The 17,858-nt window shown below is 39.5% G+C and overlaps 1 protein-coding gene across 2 annotated transcripts in view; it reads left to right on the forward strand.

Annotated features, from left to right (window-relative positions):
* LOC149239528 (putative pentatricopeptide repeat-containing protein At1g26500) overlaps positions 1-17,127 on the forward strand; it is a 52,974-nt gene extending 35,847 nt beyond the window's left edge. Inside the window, exon 3 of one of the 2 annotated variants that reach the window (XM_089373447.1) lies at positions 16,952-17,127. In XM_089373447.1, coding sequence (XP_089229573.1) covers positions 16,952-17,076 — 125 coding nt within the window. In that variant the 3' untranslated portion in view covers positions 17,077-17,127. The remainder of the gene's footprint in view (positions 1-16,951) is intronic. The other variant, XM_089373446.1, reaches the window with a different exon arrangement.
* Positions 17,128-17,858: the final 731 nt, after the last annotated feature.

Raw genomic sequence — 17,858 nt, forward strand, 5'->3', positions numbered from 1 at the left:
CCAACTGACCCTCAAGCCTCTTATACTTTTCTCGTTGGTCCATCAACGATTGAGATTAAATCTCTAATCAACGGTTAAGATTAGATTTGGTTTGATCCATGACTTTTAGACCATTCTAACCCAAATTTATATTAATACCCATTAATATTTTATTTTTCCTAAGTTTAGACTTAGAGACTCTATTAAAAATATTAATTATTTTAATATCTCCCAAACAGGTTAGATCTTGCCCAAACCGTTTCTGGGCCTTGGAGATCTTATGTGCTTTAGCCTCTCCACTAATTTTTATGGCTAGAGCACATCCGATGCTACCCCAATCAACATGAAGTAGAAAGTACACCAAGAGATCATGATACTTATTAACTACAACCTGTTATAATAGTTGCCAAGGGGTGTTTTAACTTTCACCTCTCGGCGTTGGGCGTACCTGTACAATTGCCACCCTTGAGATGAGGAATTGAAATGACGAGTGACTCTTCTAGATTTTGGCAAACATTCCACCAATTATAATGCATTTCCTTCTTGCCTGAACAGTAGATTAAGGAGAAATCACATAACTGACTCATGGTGTCTTACTTGCTAACAATTTTAGGGAGTTCAAGCTCAATATTGTTAGTAGGGAACTCAATTGCTACTCCGTATGAGGGAGGTGTGTAATTCCTTTTGTGTTCAACATGGAGTTGAGAACTGTCCTAGATCCATCTTAACTCCATATCTATCATGAGTCGAGAGGGATCAAAATGTGAGGAATCGTATGCGCCTCTGGGGATTTGATTGCTATAGGTACATGGTGGTTAAAACATTTCAATGGTATGTTTCTGTGTATGAGGGAGATATGTAATTTTTTTGTGCTCAACATGAAGTTAACTTGTGGCATATTAAGAATGAATGTAGATCCATCTTAACTTTGGATCTATCATGTGGTGAGAGGGATCAAAACTTGAGGAGAGTTTTGCACCTCTAGGGATTTGATCCCTCTGTATGCATGACAAATCTGGGGTTAAGATGGATCTACACTGGTATTAAATGCATCAATATACATATCTCAAATGTATACCAAATACTATTTTTTGCGAAATTTCACTCACCCACCTTCATCAAAAAACTCGAGGAAATATAAAACTTAAAAAATCACCTTGACAATGACCATTTTAGACAAAGCAATTGAAGAATTAAAGTCCAATACGAGCTATGGTATATTCAACATAAACAACATTCTCTATTGACTCTGTCAATTGACCAAGGGCAAGTTGACAATGCTATTTCCAAACCATTGTAACCAAACACATGCCATCCTTTAAATCTATACAGGATTTTGAAAATGTAGGTTAAGTGGATAGCTCTCTACGCTGATTTTCCATTTATGTTGAAGGGAATGCAGGGGAAGGAAATCCTCGTGTGCCAAAGAGGAGTTGACACATCAATACCTAGATAATCAACTATTGCCTCTTTCATTGTTTTATATCATTTCTTCAAACTTTAAAGCTGTTATTATTATGTTTTGTGATTTGTTTTGTAAATTCTTTACTTATAGGAAAATTATCAGATATCTTGGGTTATGGGTGGTTCACATCTGAGTGGGGTGCTTAGGACTATGAAGATGTTAACTTTGTAAATCTCTTAGCCCATGTCAAACTTATTTTTTCAAACACTTTAATGGGCTCAAATTTCCATGTGTTTTTTGTTTTGGAATCTTTTATTGCACATATTCTTCAAACACTTTAATGACCCCAAATTTCCATGTCATTTTAATTTTCAAGTTTTCTAAAACTTCATTCGTAGCATTGCAATAGTAACAATACATCTATGAAGTAAGAGGAATTGTGAATTATGGTTTAGGGATTAATTTGTGAGAGAATTTGCAATAGATGGTACTCTTACCTCTTAAAGTCTGAGGAGTTGGGAATTATGGTTTACGGATTAATTTGTGAGAGAATTTGCAATAGATGGTACTCTTACATCTTAAAGTCATTCCACTGCCTCTAGGAGATAATTCATTGACTCCAACTTCAAAGCATAGAGCAGTCCTGATGAGTCCAAATAAAATATGCGGTGTGATTGGTGCTTTTTCTTTATGCCAGGGGAAAATAATACAATATAGCAACAAAGTAGAGCATGAGAGTATTAGCAATGCTAATTTTTTTTCATGCGGAAAAAACCCGTAATTTTTATTAATAAAAATAAAAATTACACTTTGTAAACACAACCAGTGTGTATGCAACTAAGGTCCAATATAGGATCAACAATGAGAGCAAAAAGAGGACTGTGAAGCAGCCTGTAGGGTCTTCGCACAAAGTGCCTAAGAAAAAAAATGAAAAATAACAAACTATATACATAAAATTATGGCTGACTAGTGCAAATTTTTTCTCTTTTCCTTTCCATTTGTGCACTTTTTGCCAACCATCAGAGTTTGGTTCAACAGGAATCAATGCCAAATCTAGTGCCTCATGAGGAGCCTCCTTGTCAGAATCTGAACTTTCTGATACATGTGCTTTTTTGGATCCACCAAATCCATCAAGAGTCATGGAGTCTTAGAGATCCTTTTCAACCTGGTGCACATTGTCAGTGATCTGTTGTACCATGGTGTCCCCTTCTTGTCTCCTGCAAGTCTATTCCACTTGTTCCCTCTTGGCATGAATAACTTCTTTTTTGTCTTCTTTTTCATTCTTAAAGGGGAAATGTTTTGAGAACTGCCATCCTTTTCATTTGTTTGCTGGTTTTTTCTTCATCTTGGGGTTCTTCTTGTTGGAAAATGTAACTAGGTTCAGTCTTCATAATGTCTTATGTAATCTTCATTTTATGTATTTGATGTAATGAGAAAAAGAAATTAATTATTGTTATTTTTTAGCATGGGTTTGATGCTCAAGGTCATTTTATTTATAGGTCAAGCACCCATTGAGTGCTTCTAAGGCTTTGTCATAAAGTCTAGGAGTCAAAGAGTCACTGTCATATGTAAAAGACCCTATTGGGCATCATGTATCAAGTCAAAGAAATTTATTATGTGCCAATAGGGTCAAAAGACTCCCTCCAAGACCAAGTCGGCTTGCAAGGAAACAAGTCCGCCTACAAGAGAGAAGTCGGCCTCATTAGGGCTGTTTGAACCTCACCAAGAAACCTATATATACAAGGCGCTTTACCACACTTGAAGACAATCAATCCAAGTTTGATCACAAGGGAAAAAGAAGCCTTATAGCCAACAAAGAAGAGGAGAGCATAAAAAGTGGAAGACCGAAATTTTAAGGACTGTTTTAGGGCTACATTCTCCCACATGTGTGGAGTGTGTAGAGCATCATTTGTTGCAGAAAATTGCAGTCATATTGGGAGGCCGAAATCAGGTGTCAAAAGGATCATCTTGCAAGCCGAGTTATAAAGGAAGAAGCTCCCTAAGCGAAGGAAGAAGGAAACTTAATCCACCATATTCCACCAACACATGTGAGCTAGGGTTTCTGTAATTAGGCCGAAAATTGCAGGTCCAAAATTGACGTCGAAGGAGAAGCTACAACAGTCATAAAGCAAGTTTGACTTGGGTTGACTTTGTAAGGCACAAGCTCATCAAGGATAAGTTTGACTTGGACTTGGAGGGGTCTTTGTCAAGGGTCTTAGGTCTTGGAATTTGTCATTTGAAAATTCTATGAGAAGAGAAGAATTCTTGTGGGTTTTCCTCTCAAAGGGAGAGGTTTTGGCCTTGGCTTGCAGCTTATATTTTGTGTCCTCTTGTCTCATTGATCTTCATAGTTTGGTAGTTGTTTGATGATAAGAACACAATAATAATCAAGTGAAAGAAGAAGCTAATTAAAAGTACTTCAAGTTAAGTAAAAGAACATCACATGCAGTTATCAACATGGTATCAGAGCTAAGGTGACAAGAAGAAGAGGCAACTTGAAGATCACTCCATTGAAGAAGGATACATAAGGGCCAAACATAATAAGAGCATCAAGTCATCAAGTCATCAAGGAGAGCTAAAGAGCATCAAGGAAGACTAGTCTACACATCATCTTGAAGGAAGGAACTCTTGAAAGAAGAAAAAATACCTCAAGGACCCCACCTCCACTCAAAAGACTCTACACACTTGAAGTATTCTTGGAAGCATTCTCATTCTATCCAAAGGAAGCAAGAAGAAGCACTTCATCATCATCAAAGGAATCAAAGTGATCTCCCTCACATTGAAGAAATGATCACATCTCAAACATCCTTGAAGAAAATCATCTCTCCCCATCTAGAAAAAGAAGCATTGTCTTTTTGAAGAAAGAAGATCATCAAGAAAGCAATCATCATCAAGGAGGCATCTTCAATTGTCAACAACAAAGGAGTAGTGGAAGTCAACATCATCAAGAAGCATCTTCACTTGACAAGTACTCTATATTTTATGTCTCAATCTACAATGACTTCTTTCTGCAAGGAGAACAACAAACTTGTTGGGACATCGAATTACCTTGCATGGAAGAAGAGAATAGATTTGATCCTCATAGAAAATGAAGTTAGTGAATATGTCACGGGCTCAATCACCAAACCTCCTCAAGAGCAATATCAAGCACTATCAAAGTATATGAAAGGAGAAGTAAGAGCTCAAAGAATCCTTATTGAGTCAATCAAGGATTTTCTCATTCCTTATGTAGCAAAGTTGAAGACATTGAAAGAGATCTATGAAAAATTGGTGGAATTGTTCTCTGTAAGTACTACAAGAGAAATTATATCGTTAAGAACCGAACTATACAAGATGAAGGTATCAAAGGAAGAAGGGGTAGCCTCATACCTTATGAGGGTATCTCAAATAAGAGATCAACTACAAGAGCTAGGAGAAGTAATGTTTGATCAAGAAATGACCACCATTGTACTCAATGCACTACCAAATGAATGGGGCAATTTTGTATCAAGTATCTATGGAAAGAAGGAAACTACCCCATTCAATGATCTATGGTCATTATGAAAAATTGAAGAAACCAGATTGAAGGCAAATAATGATGTTGGATCAAGTGAACAAACTCAAGCATATGCAACTATGGCAAGGAAGAAAAGGAAAGTCTCAGAAATGATTTCAAAAGAAAATTGACATGTATAAAATTTAATGCTATGAATGTAATGAATATGGCCATTTCAAAAAGAAATTGTCCTAAACTCGAGAGGGACAATAAAAAAATAAAGGAAAGAAATGAAGCCCGTGTCACCGAGAAGTAGAAGAACAAGAAAAGAAGAAGACAAAGAAGGAAGAAGTGAAAGACCTTTACTATGACTAAGATAACATCATATATTTAGATCTTTTCAATTTTTAGAAGATAAAAATGATGATGGAAAGCATCACAAGTATGATAAGATGCATAATAACAAAGATTGAGATGACATCATCATAGAGACATGGAAGGATAAACGAAGTAGAATTTTATATGGTTGAAGCAGTGATAGTACATGATAGAAAGGAAGTAGCTCATGGCATATTCATTGGAAGCATAGAAGGATAACCGAAGTAATAGTTTGAATGATTGAAGCAAGTCATCTAGCAAGATAGGAAGATAAAAATTTGTCACACCTCATCTTCATTAGAAGGAAGCATTTGCAGAATAAGGATCATCAAGATCCTCCATAGAATATTTGTTGAAAAGATTCACCTCTACTTAGAAGAAGCGTCACATAGGTGGTCTACATTCCACCTTGTGTGGGATCCACAATTTAGAAGGATGATGGTATGATGACAAAGATGTGCAACATGTCAAGTTGGTTGAAGTATTTTCATCTTCAAGCAAGGAAAGGAAGTTGCTAGAAGAAAGTATAGATGACCACATGAAGGAAGAGGTATGTATATATTTGGTAATAGATAGATAAAGTCATGTCATCATATGGTTACAGATAAAATGGTTAAAATGCTCTATCTCATGAACATGATGAAAGAAAAAAGAACTCTTCCTTTTGTATGATACATGAAGGCATGAATACAATGTGCCTTGAACTCTTCTACATGATGACATGATATGACCTCATGAAGAATATGAGGTGGTTGACAACTATGGTTCCTATGATAAAGGAACTATGTAAAAGGTGAAAGAAGAGTTTGTGAAAGATGTATCTATAGTCACATAAGATAAGATATAAGTGATTAACATCTGATAACAAGAAGGATTAGCTATGAAATCTCCATGGAGACGGTATGAAGACCCTGATATGTATGTTGGAGAAGGAGAACCTTGGTAATATATGTCTTGGATATGGATTCTTATAGTATGAGAAAAATGATGTTGATGTTGCAAGAAGTAGATGTGTTAAAATTGGCAACTAGGGCCAAATTCCCTATGGGTCAGCTTATTTATGGCAGCTGATATTTTTATTGGATACCTCTCATCGAGAGGTGTAGGATTGATCTAAAGATCATCCGATTCCGATGAGTATTTATGAAGTTATGAATTTATTTATGTTATGGACAAATTGTTAAGTCGGCCAGCAACTTATGTAGGCTCAAGAAGCCCAAACGTCATGTCCATTCAACCTATACGTTTTTGGTATAAATAGAAGAGGATTTGATGTCATTTGGCAGATACACATTGAGGTGATCTCCTCCTCTCCACGTCTTGGGTTTTTGGAGCAGGAGAGAGACACCATGAGAATGTACGCTGGCCTATGATGCCCTAGTTCTAACGCACAACAATACACAGTAAACGTGATGCCATATACGCAGCCACGGTAGATGGAAGCTGCAGTAGAAGGGAGCCACGGTAGATGGAAGCCGTTGTGATACGTTTCCCTAAGCCGCAGTCAACGTGAGAATCTGCTCCTGAAGAGCCGCAGTCATAACGCTGTTCATGAGAAGACCTTAAACGCAATTCATGGGCAATGACACAATGCAGCAATATATATATATATACGCAGGCATACAACGCAACATGGCAATATATATTACACACTGTACATGGATTACATGCACAGCAATGCCCTATACTCTACACGCAGCTCAATACGCAGTCATGGCAATATCTGATATGTCGTTCAAGGTGACACACAGTTCATACGTAGTCATGGTAATATCTGATATGCCATTAATGGTGACATGCAACTCATACACAGTCATGGAAATATCTGATATGCCGTTGATGGTAACACGCAGTTCATACGCAGTCATGGTAATATCTGATATGCCGTTCATGGTGAAACGCTGTTCAAGGAAACCTGATATGCTATGGTGAAACCAGATACGCTGTTCAAGGAAAACAGATGCGCTATTCATGGTGAAACCCTATAGCAGTAAGGGTAACAATGAAGCCGCAGTCATAAACGGATCCGCATTTCTATATGGGATAAATCTAGGATCTAAATCAGCCTCCTCTCGGCATACCTGTAATAAAAGATGATGCCCTCGGATGGATAAGTCAGCCTTCACTATGACATACCTGTAGCAGCCTCAACAAGATGTATTGCAGAGCCATGGAAGAAGTTTCCATCATAACAGAGATTCTCGACATACATAAAGAAGGAGACTATATCATCACAACATGAGGTAGTCTCATCATACTTCAAGGAAGAGTGATAATGATCATAGTCTAGATCATGACTGAAATTGATCATACATAGATGTGATCTCATAGTCTCGGAAGAACTCAGGGCAGCATGATGATGGATGAGACAACATGATGATGCAGCATAATGATCATGGACAGCATGATGTATGGGCAGCGTGATGTATGAGATCATGAGCAGCATGATGATGCATGATGCTGCATGATGGTGCTACATGGTAAGGTGCAACAAATGGACGAGATGCAGCATGATGATAGGTGAAGGAGTCACCTTGGAGAATCAGTTGAAGCAGAATGTCTTCAACTGATCTCATCGTTATACGAAATGATCTATGCTAGATCTAGATAAGTCAAAGTGTTGACTTCTGTTGTAAATGTACTATCTCTCTCTCTCTTTCTCTGTTGAACTTTGAAGAACATAAAAGAAGAATTGATCAAGGGTTTCCCCACACATTGTGGGGTTTGTCCCTGGCTAGCGCCACATCTTGTGTCCTCTTGTCTTGGCTTGTCTTCTGCGATTTATATTTATGTTCTATCTGCAGTTTATCTTAATGCTAATGTGATTGCTAACTATGAAAATTTAAATAAATTGCTCTAGCATAGAACATACTTAAAATTAACAAGATGTCATGACAAAGAGCCATCCTGAAAAGGTAATTTTGATTTGATATTCATTTTATTTTTTATTTTTGAAAGAAAGCATCTGGTTGGGTTGTAGCAGGGCTACCAAAAGAGGGTTGTAGAAATTCCTCTACAACTAGATTGGATGGAAGATCCTGAAAGAAACATGATGTGGAAAAGGTAACAATATAAAGGATAGCCAGATGATGACAAGGTCACTTCCTAATGAAGAGAAGGATGCCATGACCATAGGTTCAACACTATGTTTCATTGAAGGGAAGTGATGTAGAAGATGGCTGATGCCCTATAAAGAAGTTCTGGAAGAAGAAGGCTCCATGATAAAGAAGTTGAAGTTCGTCCATGACATGATGATGTAGTGTTAAGTTATGGTATGTTCTATGCTTAGAGAAATTTACTTTTCTTTCTTATTGTTATTCATAGATTAGCAATCACATGTGCATAAGTAAAGCGCAGATAGTACATTAAACGATCAGCAGGAAACAAGCCAAGACAAGAGACACGAGATGTGGTAGCGAGCCAGGGACAAACCCCACAATGTGTGGGGAAACCCTTTGATCAAATCTTATTTTATCTTCAATAATTCAGCAGAGTGATAGTACAATAAATCTGATTTATATCAGTAGTAGCAAACCCTAGATTAGCGACATCAGCATTAGCGACTTCATCAAAACTAGTGCAGTGGATATCTCGCAAATCGACTGTCAGATCGGCTTGATTCCACCATCAAAAATGCGGCCGGCCTTTAGAGGAGGTCTAGATGAACCTACAATGCAGTTCAGAGGAGGATATCTGATGGTCAACGTTGGTCAAACTTTGGATCTGTAGTTGCAGCTTCAGGTTCAGCAGCTTCCTTCCACATGTGTGAGAGAGAGTCTCTTTTCTGCGTAGTAGAGAAGAGCCTCTTTTCTGTGCAAGAGAGAGAGAGAGATGTGATGAGATGAGTGAGTACAAATGAGGAAAAGTCCTCCTGTATTTATACACAACTGTTGATGTTTGAATAGATGCGACTATTGGGCTTCTGAGCCTACATGAGTTGTAGGTCGGCTTGATAATAATTCCATAATCAAAATAAATTCATATCTCCATAAATACTTATCGGAATTGGATGATCTTTAGATCAATCCTACACCTCTCGACGAGAGGAATCTAATAAAAATATTATCAGCCATGAATAAGATGACCCACATGAAGTTTGGCCCTAGTTGCCAATTTTAACACTCCCTCTCAACTAGGGAGAACTTCATCTGCAATCTGTCTGTCGGTTGCTACTATTCATCTATCAAATGCACTGCCCTGTACAACCTGACCCTTGCCGTGCTCTGCTCTATTTTGCCTGTTTTGCTTTGTCTTGTTCTGCCCTGTACTGATCTGTACTGCTCTGCTCTGTTCTGCTTTGTTTTGTTCTGCTCTGCTCTGTTCTTCTTTGTTCTGTTCTGCTTTGCTTTTGTCTGAATTATGAAGAAGAAGAAATGATCGAGGATGTATCATACTGACTCAAAGTCAGTCTCAAAGTATGTACCACTGGTCCCATACCAGTCTCAACCAACCTGAAGTCAACGTCATAGTGAGTACAACTCCTACCACTGGTCCCAGACTATTATCATCATCCATTGACTCAAAGTTAGTCTCAGAGTGCGTACCACTGGTCCCAGACCAGTCTCAACTGATCCGAAGTCAGCGTCATAGTAGGTACCACTCCTACCACTGGTCCCAAACCAATATCGCAATCTCAAAGAGTGTACCACTGGTCCCAGACCAGTCTCAACCGACCCGAAGTTAGTGTCATAGTATGTACCACTCTCACTGGTCCCAGACCAGTACTGCACTGACCCGAGGTCAGTCTCAGAGTATGTACCACTGGTCCCAAACCAGTCTCAACCGACCCGAAGTCAGCATCATAGTGGGTACAACTCCTACCACTGGTCCCAGACCAGTATCATTGATCCCAGATCAATGAAGGTCATCCTAGCGTAGGGAGTACGGTAGATACAACGATGCGTCCATCGGTACTACTATGGTCCCTAACTTCATTTCCCTGCTCATTGATTAGATGAGAGGTACTTCCCATGAGTCCCTGACTGCATGGGTAGGATGCCTTGACAGGAGAACTTAATCAATCTCGTCCTCACAAGAGAACTAATCATCTTGCTACACAATCGCCATGGAGAACACATCATCCAGGCCTCACAGGAGAACTAATCATCCTGCTACATAATCGTCATGGAGAACACATCATCCAGACCTCACAAGAGAACCAATCATCCTGCTACATAGTCGTCATGGAGAACACATCATCCAGACCTCACAGGAGAACCAATCATCCTGCTACATAGTCGCCACGGGGTGTACATGTACACCACCAGGGGATGGTGAATCACCCTGTGGTCATATGTCGCTCCAAGAAGTACCTCGCACCCCCCTGGAGCTCCCAGAGCTCAATGCATCATACAAGACCCTCATCGGAGGGTCTTTGAACAACACCAAGTTGTTCTCAGAAAGTCAGGAATTTGACTTTCCCTAGGGGCTTTGTCAGAATGTTGGTGACCTGTTCATCTGTACCGATATGTTGGAGCCTTATAGCTCCCCGCTGCACCATATCTCGAATATAGTGATACCTGATATCGATATGCTTGGAGCGATCATGAAATACAGGATTCTTTGACAAACGAATCCCACTTTGGTTGTCACATAGGATCACGGTGGTATCCAATGTAAATCCAAACAGCTCACTGAAGAGCTTTTGCAACCAGATTGCCTCACAGTCCCAAATCTGGTTCGACATCACTACCATATAACTTCTGAAAGTTAAGATCCTCGAGGTAGTCACAGGCTTGCAGTCCACCATACCGAATCTTTCCAATATCTTTACCACATATTTTCCTTGAGATAGGAAAATTTCCACTGGCTTCTACCACACTTCAAGTCCTAGGAAATAGTGTATTAGTCCTAGGTCCTCCTCTTCAAATTCAAAAGCCAACTCCCTCTTACAATTGTGAATGAGAGGTCTGCACCTGTTAGAAAGAGGTCATCCACATACAGCACCAGTATGAGAGGATTGTCATCTTCAACCTTAAAGGTTAGGATCGGCTTCACTCCTAGTGAATCCCAACTTCATCAAGTAGCTATCGATCCTCTCATACCATGCTCGGGGTGCTTGCTTCAGCCCATAGAGAGCCTTCTTCAACCTGCATACATAAGATTTTTGATCATAAATCTCAAATCCTTCGGGTTGCTCCACGTAGACCTCTTCTTTGATCGAACCATGCAAGAACGCGGTCTTAACATCCATCTGATGTAGTTTCCATCCTTGTGAAGCCACAAGGGCTATGATCGAGTGGATGGTGGTATTTCTGGCAACAGGTGCAAATATCTCGTCATACTCTTTTTCTTTCGGTTCCCTGGTGTCAACTTCTAGAGATCTCCTCACGGTGAACATTTCTTCAGGAGTCTTGGAACCCAATGCTTGATGAGGGCATCGGTTTTGTACATATACAATGATGTTTGCAGCTTCGGCCCATAGAAACTTCGGAAGTCTTTGATCATGGAGCATGGCATAGACAACTTCCACAATCTTATGGTTCTTCCTTTTTGCCACACCATTCTGTTCAGGAGTATATGGTGTAGTAGTCTCCCTCTTAATGCCAGCCTCTTTACAAAAGTCATGAAACTCATTAGATTCATATTCAGTTCCATTATCATTCCTTAAGATCTTGATCTTCTTTTCGGTTTGACTGTCGATCAAGGCTTGAGATGTGTCACAAGACATGACACCTAGCAGACTTCCTCCGACCTGATATAATGAATCAACTCGAAACCCAAGAGTGAAGGCATTTTTAATATTATTTTTCCATACATGTACCTTGCCATTGATGAAAGCCACCTTGTAGCCTTTGTCTTCCATTGCCAAAATGGACACCAGGTTCTTTTTGAGGTCAGGTACATATAATACATCCTGTAAGTGGATTGTATTACCTTGATTCAATTTAAGAGAGACATTGCCTACACCTTTCACGAGATATTTCATATTATCTCCAAGGACAATTTCCAGGTTAGTTTCTTTCTCTATCAGGTTATAGAGAACTTCTTTGTAACCAGTGAAGTGCCTTGAGGCACCACTATCAATGAGCCAAACTCCCATTGAGTTCGAAGGAGTAGAGGTAGATAGAGAAGTTGGTAGATAATATTCATCCTGCTTATTTTCAACAATGTTAGATTCATACTTGGAATTTCTAGCCTTCTAGAATGATTGTCCTCCTCCTTGACTTCCAGCACTCCTTTTACCTCTGCTGTTAGATTTGTCGTTCCTTTGATAGTCATGAGAGGATCTTGATCATCATCCCGGTGTGAGTCCTTTCTATCAGGGCACTCCCTTGCATAGTGGCCTGCTTTATCGCAAATGTAACATTGTCCTTTTCTTCCACCCTTAGGTCTAGCCTTTCTTTTTGATTTAGTCCTAGAAGTGTTTCTTTTCTTAGCATGAGAAGGAAAGGCAGTAGGAGGACCTTTAGGCATGGGCATTTCTTCCTCTTCTACCCTTGTTTCTACTTGGATGCATCTAGCCATTAATTCTTCGAAACCAGGAATTACATTATTGTTTAGAAGAGTAGTCCTGAACACGTACCATTCGGATGGTAATAATCCAAGAGTCGTGAGTGCCATTTCCCTGTCAGTAATAGTCTCCCCAATAGATAGGAGATCGTTCTTGATTTCGGTGATCTTTAAGAAGTATGTTTCTCATCTTTACCCTTCTTAATTTCTTTCAGCTTATTTCTAAGAAACAAAACTTGATTTGCATCATTAACTTTAAATAAACTCACCAGTCTATCGTAGATTTCCTTGGAGGTGTTCAGGTTGGAGATGTAGGCCACCAAGTGCTTGTCAATCGAGTCCTGGATGATCTTCTTTGCTTTGACTTCTCGGTTTTCCATTTGTTCTTGGCAGCAGTGGATGCATTTGATGGAGGCTCAACAATATTGCCTCTCACATGGTCCAACACTCCTTGATCTTCTAGGGTTAGATCAATAGACATCTTCCATCCGTGATAGTCAGCTTTCTCACGGAGCTTGTCCTCGGCAGGAAAGAGTGATGAGGACCCCATAGTTCTTTTAGGATAGCCTTGCCAATCTTCTCTTCGGTGATTGCTCTTGCTCTTGCTCGGGCTTTGTCTTCACCTCAGCTCTGATACCATGTTAAGTTATGGTATGTTCTATGCTTAGAGCAATTTACTTTTCTTTCTTATTATTATTCATAGATTAGCAATCACATGTGCATAAGTAAAGTGCAGATAGAACATTAAACGATCAATAGAAAACAAGCCAAGACAAGAGACACAAGATGTGGCGGCTAGCCAGGGACAAACCCCACAATGTGTGGGGAAACCCTTTGATCAAATCTTCTTTTATCTTCAATAATTCAACAGAGAGAAATAGTACAATAAATCTGATTTATATTAGCAGTAGAAAACCCTAGATCAACAACATCAACATTAGCGACTTCATCATCAAAACTAGGGCAGTTGATATCTCGCAAACCGACCGTCGGATCGGCTTGATTCCACCACCAAAAAATGCGGCCTTCAGAGGAGGTCCAGATGAACCTACAACGCAGTTCAGAGGAGGAGATCTGATGGTCAATGCTGGTCAAACTTTGGATCTGCAGTTGCAGCAGCTTCCTTCCACGTGTGAGAGAGAGTCTCTTTTCTGCGTAGTAGAGAAGAGCCTCTTTTCTGTGCAGGAGAGAGAGAGAGATGTGATGAGATGAGTGAGTGCAAATGAGGAAAAGTCCTCCTGTATTTATACACAACTGTTGATGTTTGAATAGATGCGACTGTTGGGCTTCTGAGCCTACATGAGTTGTAGGTCGGCTTGATAATAATTCCATAATCAAAATAAATTCATATCTCCATAAATACTTATCGGAATCGGATGATCTTTAGATCAATCCTACACCTCTCGACAAGAGGAATCTAATAAAAATATTATCAGCCATGAATAAGATGACCCACATGAAGTTTGGCCCTAGTTGCCAATTTTAGCAGAATAACACCAGAAGATCAGCGCAGAGGTTGGAGAGGTAGACGCAGAGCCTCTCAGGCAGACGTAGAGGCACCAAACTATGCAGTCACTAGAGGTCTTGCGTGGGTGACACAAAGAGGCCCAGTGCTGACGCAGAGAGGCAAGTGTTGATGTAGAGGGTTTGGGAGTTGCGCAGAGGCCATCAAGCCTGATGCTGAGACTAGGTGAAATGCTGAAGTTTTTTTTTTTTTTTTTTTCGTTCTTTTTTTGTTGGGTAAAGCCAGTTTGGCACCCAGTTGTACTGAAGAATTGCTAAATAATAAAATCCTCTTCTGCTGCACTGGTTTTCCCACATTGGGTTTTTCCGGGGACAATTGTCAAAAATATCTGTGTTGATTGTTGACTCTTGTGCATGTGTTTGTGTCTGTATTATGGTGTGATATCTACAGCAGAATTTATTTTAATGTTTACTGAAGGGTTTTTCGTAAATCACACCATTTAGAGAAGCATTCTTTATATCTATCTAGCATAAAGGCCAACCAAAGCAAAATGCTGAAGACGTGATGATTCTGATAGAAGTATACCTTGCCGCAAGAGCAAAAGTCTCATTGTAATGAACTCTCTCTTTCTGAGAGAATCTTTTGGTAGTAAATTTGGTCTTACACTTTTCAAAGCTTGCATCAGCTGCCTGTTTGATCTAGTACAACCATAGAGAAGGAGGTTTCCATCTTGATTACTAACTCATCCAGTCATGTTGCAGTTTCTGTGCTCCTTGCAAACTGCATCTACTGCTATGTCCCCTTCACCTTCTTCTTCTCTAGATATTGGCTTGCTTAGTGTCTCTTCTTGTGACATCTGAAGCATGCCACATGGTTCTGGTCTTTCTTACCATGGTTAGAAGAACATGCCTCTTCTATCTTACCCCTCTTGGTGAGAGCCATTTCTTGAACTTGTACTCAAGCTACAACCATATCTTGTCTTGTTTCTTCCTGGACCAATGTCTCCCAAAGCTTCTGAATTGTTGATAGCCTACATGTGTTCTCAAGTGCCGACACCTTGCACAAAAGCTTTTAGTGGTGGCGAGAAATGATTCAGTGCAATAGACATTAACACCTCATTATCGATCTTCATATTGATTGCAAACAGCTAACCTCTAAGCTTGGTGATCTTTATCTGGTAATTGGCCACTATGTCTGTATTACTCATGTGAGTATGGGTGAGTTCATTTGTCAGCAGTAACTCTCGGGAAACATTGACATGCTGAGACAGAGAATTGAATGCCTCCTATATCTCCTTCACTGAATTGCTAGCAATTTGAGGAATTAGGTTATTTTGCAATCCTGCAAGGAACCCATGATGATTCTCTTTGCTGTAGCAGCTTTCTTCTCATACCGTGCTAACTATTAGGGAAAGGTAGAAACTGTAGCCTTCCCTTCATTTATGCTCCACATATTCACCTTTTCCATTAGCATCTGCAGTTTACATTTACAAGGGTTGAAATTGGAACCTCTCTCTATTTGATCACATTCTTTGAGGCCTGTCATAGCCATTCTTGCCGTTCCTTCGAACATGATATTAAACACAACAAATCAGCCAATATCAACCACCTGTCACAGGTTCAAATAATCCCTCTTGGGCATCCACCTCACTCAATTCACTGGAGTTTCCTGGGCATCACGGCCGCTGGCGTCGTTTAGTTCTTGGTGCCTCTTACAAGCATGGATCTACGCCAATCACTGGAGATTCACGGGCATCAGATCTGCTGAAATCCATTCCTCCTAGCACCCCCTCACTGGCAGCTGATTTCTCCATACATGGGATGGAGAATTTCAGCAGCACAGTTGTGATACCATTTGAGAATTTCACCTCATGACATTATATCTGCACTCAAAGAAGTTAAGCACTAGAGCTGAATTTGAAACCTTCTGAGACACCTGTTGGAATTTTAGAGATGCAAACATCAAATTGCTGCAGGCAATATCCAAGGGTGCAAAGTTCTGTGTAAAAGACAAGGTTGGGGATAATAGGTCGAGAGGAGAAGCTGCTGCAATTCTAGCCAAGGACGTTGGTTTGCAATTCCAACCAAGAGGTTGTGGATATCTTCACTCATTTCCTTAGCATGAATAAGCATGTTCTTTTTCCTCCTAGAGTTCGCATTAACAGGGCCCTTTCATCCTCTTGTTACATCCTCTGTTGGCTACTTTCTCCAAAAAATGGATCCCATTTATACTTTCCTCGGCGTCCCTGCAATTCTTATCCTCTGTAGCCTGTCCTTTAATTGGGCTACATAAACGTAATAGTTGACACACTTATTTTATTATTGTCTGGTTGCATTTCCATATAGCAAAGGAGTTAGTAGAAGCTTCTCTAACAAATAAATGCTATTCACTTGCAAAAATCAGAATGGAATTTAACAATTGCCTGACATCTGACTGCAACTATATTGCAGTGGCTTTCAGACTCTCTACTCAGAAACAAGCTTGTTCATGCTTGTGACTCTGATCATCACTTTCCTGGGTTAGGTTCTCAAATTTTTGATAACTGATTCTATGTCATTATGGGCTATTTTACATGTTGATTTTCCTGGACCTGCCTTAAGTAACAATGCCTCCGAAATTTCCATTGCATGCTTCTCTCCAAAGTGCTATCGTCTATTCTCTTGAAACTATGTCATCTGAAAGTTAATTTTGGTTCCTGTAGCTTTAGAGTCAGAAAGTTACATGAATATTTGTGCAGTGAATTTAATTTGATTGCTTTGATGTATCATTTAATTGTTGATTGTCTTTTAACTAACAGAGCTTTATAAGATGGTGTGTGCACCAAATGATACTGCATCGGAGATAAAAATTCCTGCTGTTATGTTGCCAAAGACTGCAGGTGCAAGTTTCCAAAGAAGATTGAAGGAAGGTGGATCAGGTTAGTTTTTCTTCAAGTATGGCAGCATAGGAGCTGGAGAAAATATTCATATAATAATTTTGATGTGTATGTATGTACCTATGTATGGAATAATTTTTTTCATATATATATATATGTATGTATATAGATTTAATTTTATGTCTATTATCTCAATCTTTGTCAACATTCATGATCATCCTTACAAATAGTGACGGGAGAATTTTGTTCATCTAAGATAATCGGTGATTATGAAGAAATGGCAGATAGATTGCACTGTGCAAGGAAGATCCAAATATTGTGGACATGCTTGAAAATCATTGTGTCAATATTTTTGTATAAATCTGGGCGTCATCCAAGTAAACTGTGAGAAATTTGCCTAGGTGAGGCCAAAATATATCATTGATAATTCACTAAGCATTGTAAGGGCATTGACTTGCACCTGCACTAGAACTCCCAAATGGACGTTGGATAATTGCTTTTCCTCAAGAATGCAAGAGGATCCTCATTCTTGTTTTTCTTACATGATGCAGCCACCATTGCCACACCAACATTGGGAGGATCCCTACAAGTAGCTGACCGTATTATGATATCTACCAAAGAGCAGATAACTGTTATTATAAAGAAGTCCCTAGTTAAGAGGGAGCTTGGGCAAGTCCCTAGTTAAGAGGGAACTTGGGTATATTCCTTTTATAGGAATGAGTAGATCCTCCCTAGTTGAGAGGGAGAGATAGACACATCATTCTTGTCTTCTTTATGAAGAAAGAATGGAGAATTGGGTAAGCATGTGAGACTGATACTGAATACTCTT

Source organism: Pinus tabuliformis, chromosome 8 (assembly GCF_031772625.1).
Source record: "Pinus tabuliformis cultivar Carrire ecotype Pingquan chromosome 8, CPIR1, whole genome shotgun sequence".
Taxonomy (NCBI): domain Eukaryota; kingdom Viridiplantae; phylum Streptophyta; class Pinopsida; order Pinales; family Pinaceae; genus Pinus; species Pinus tabuliformis.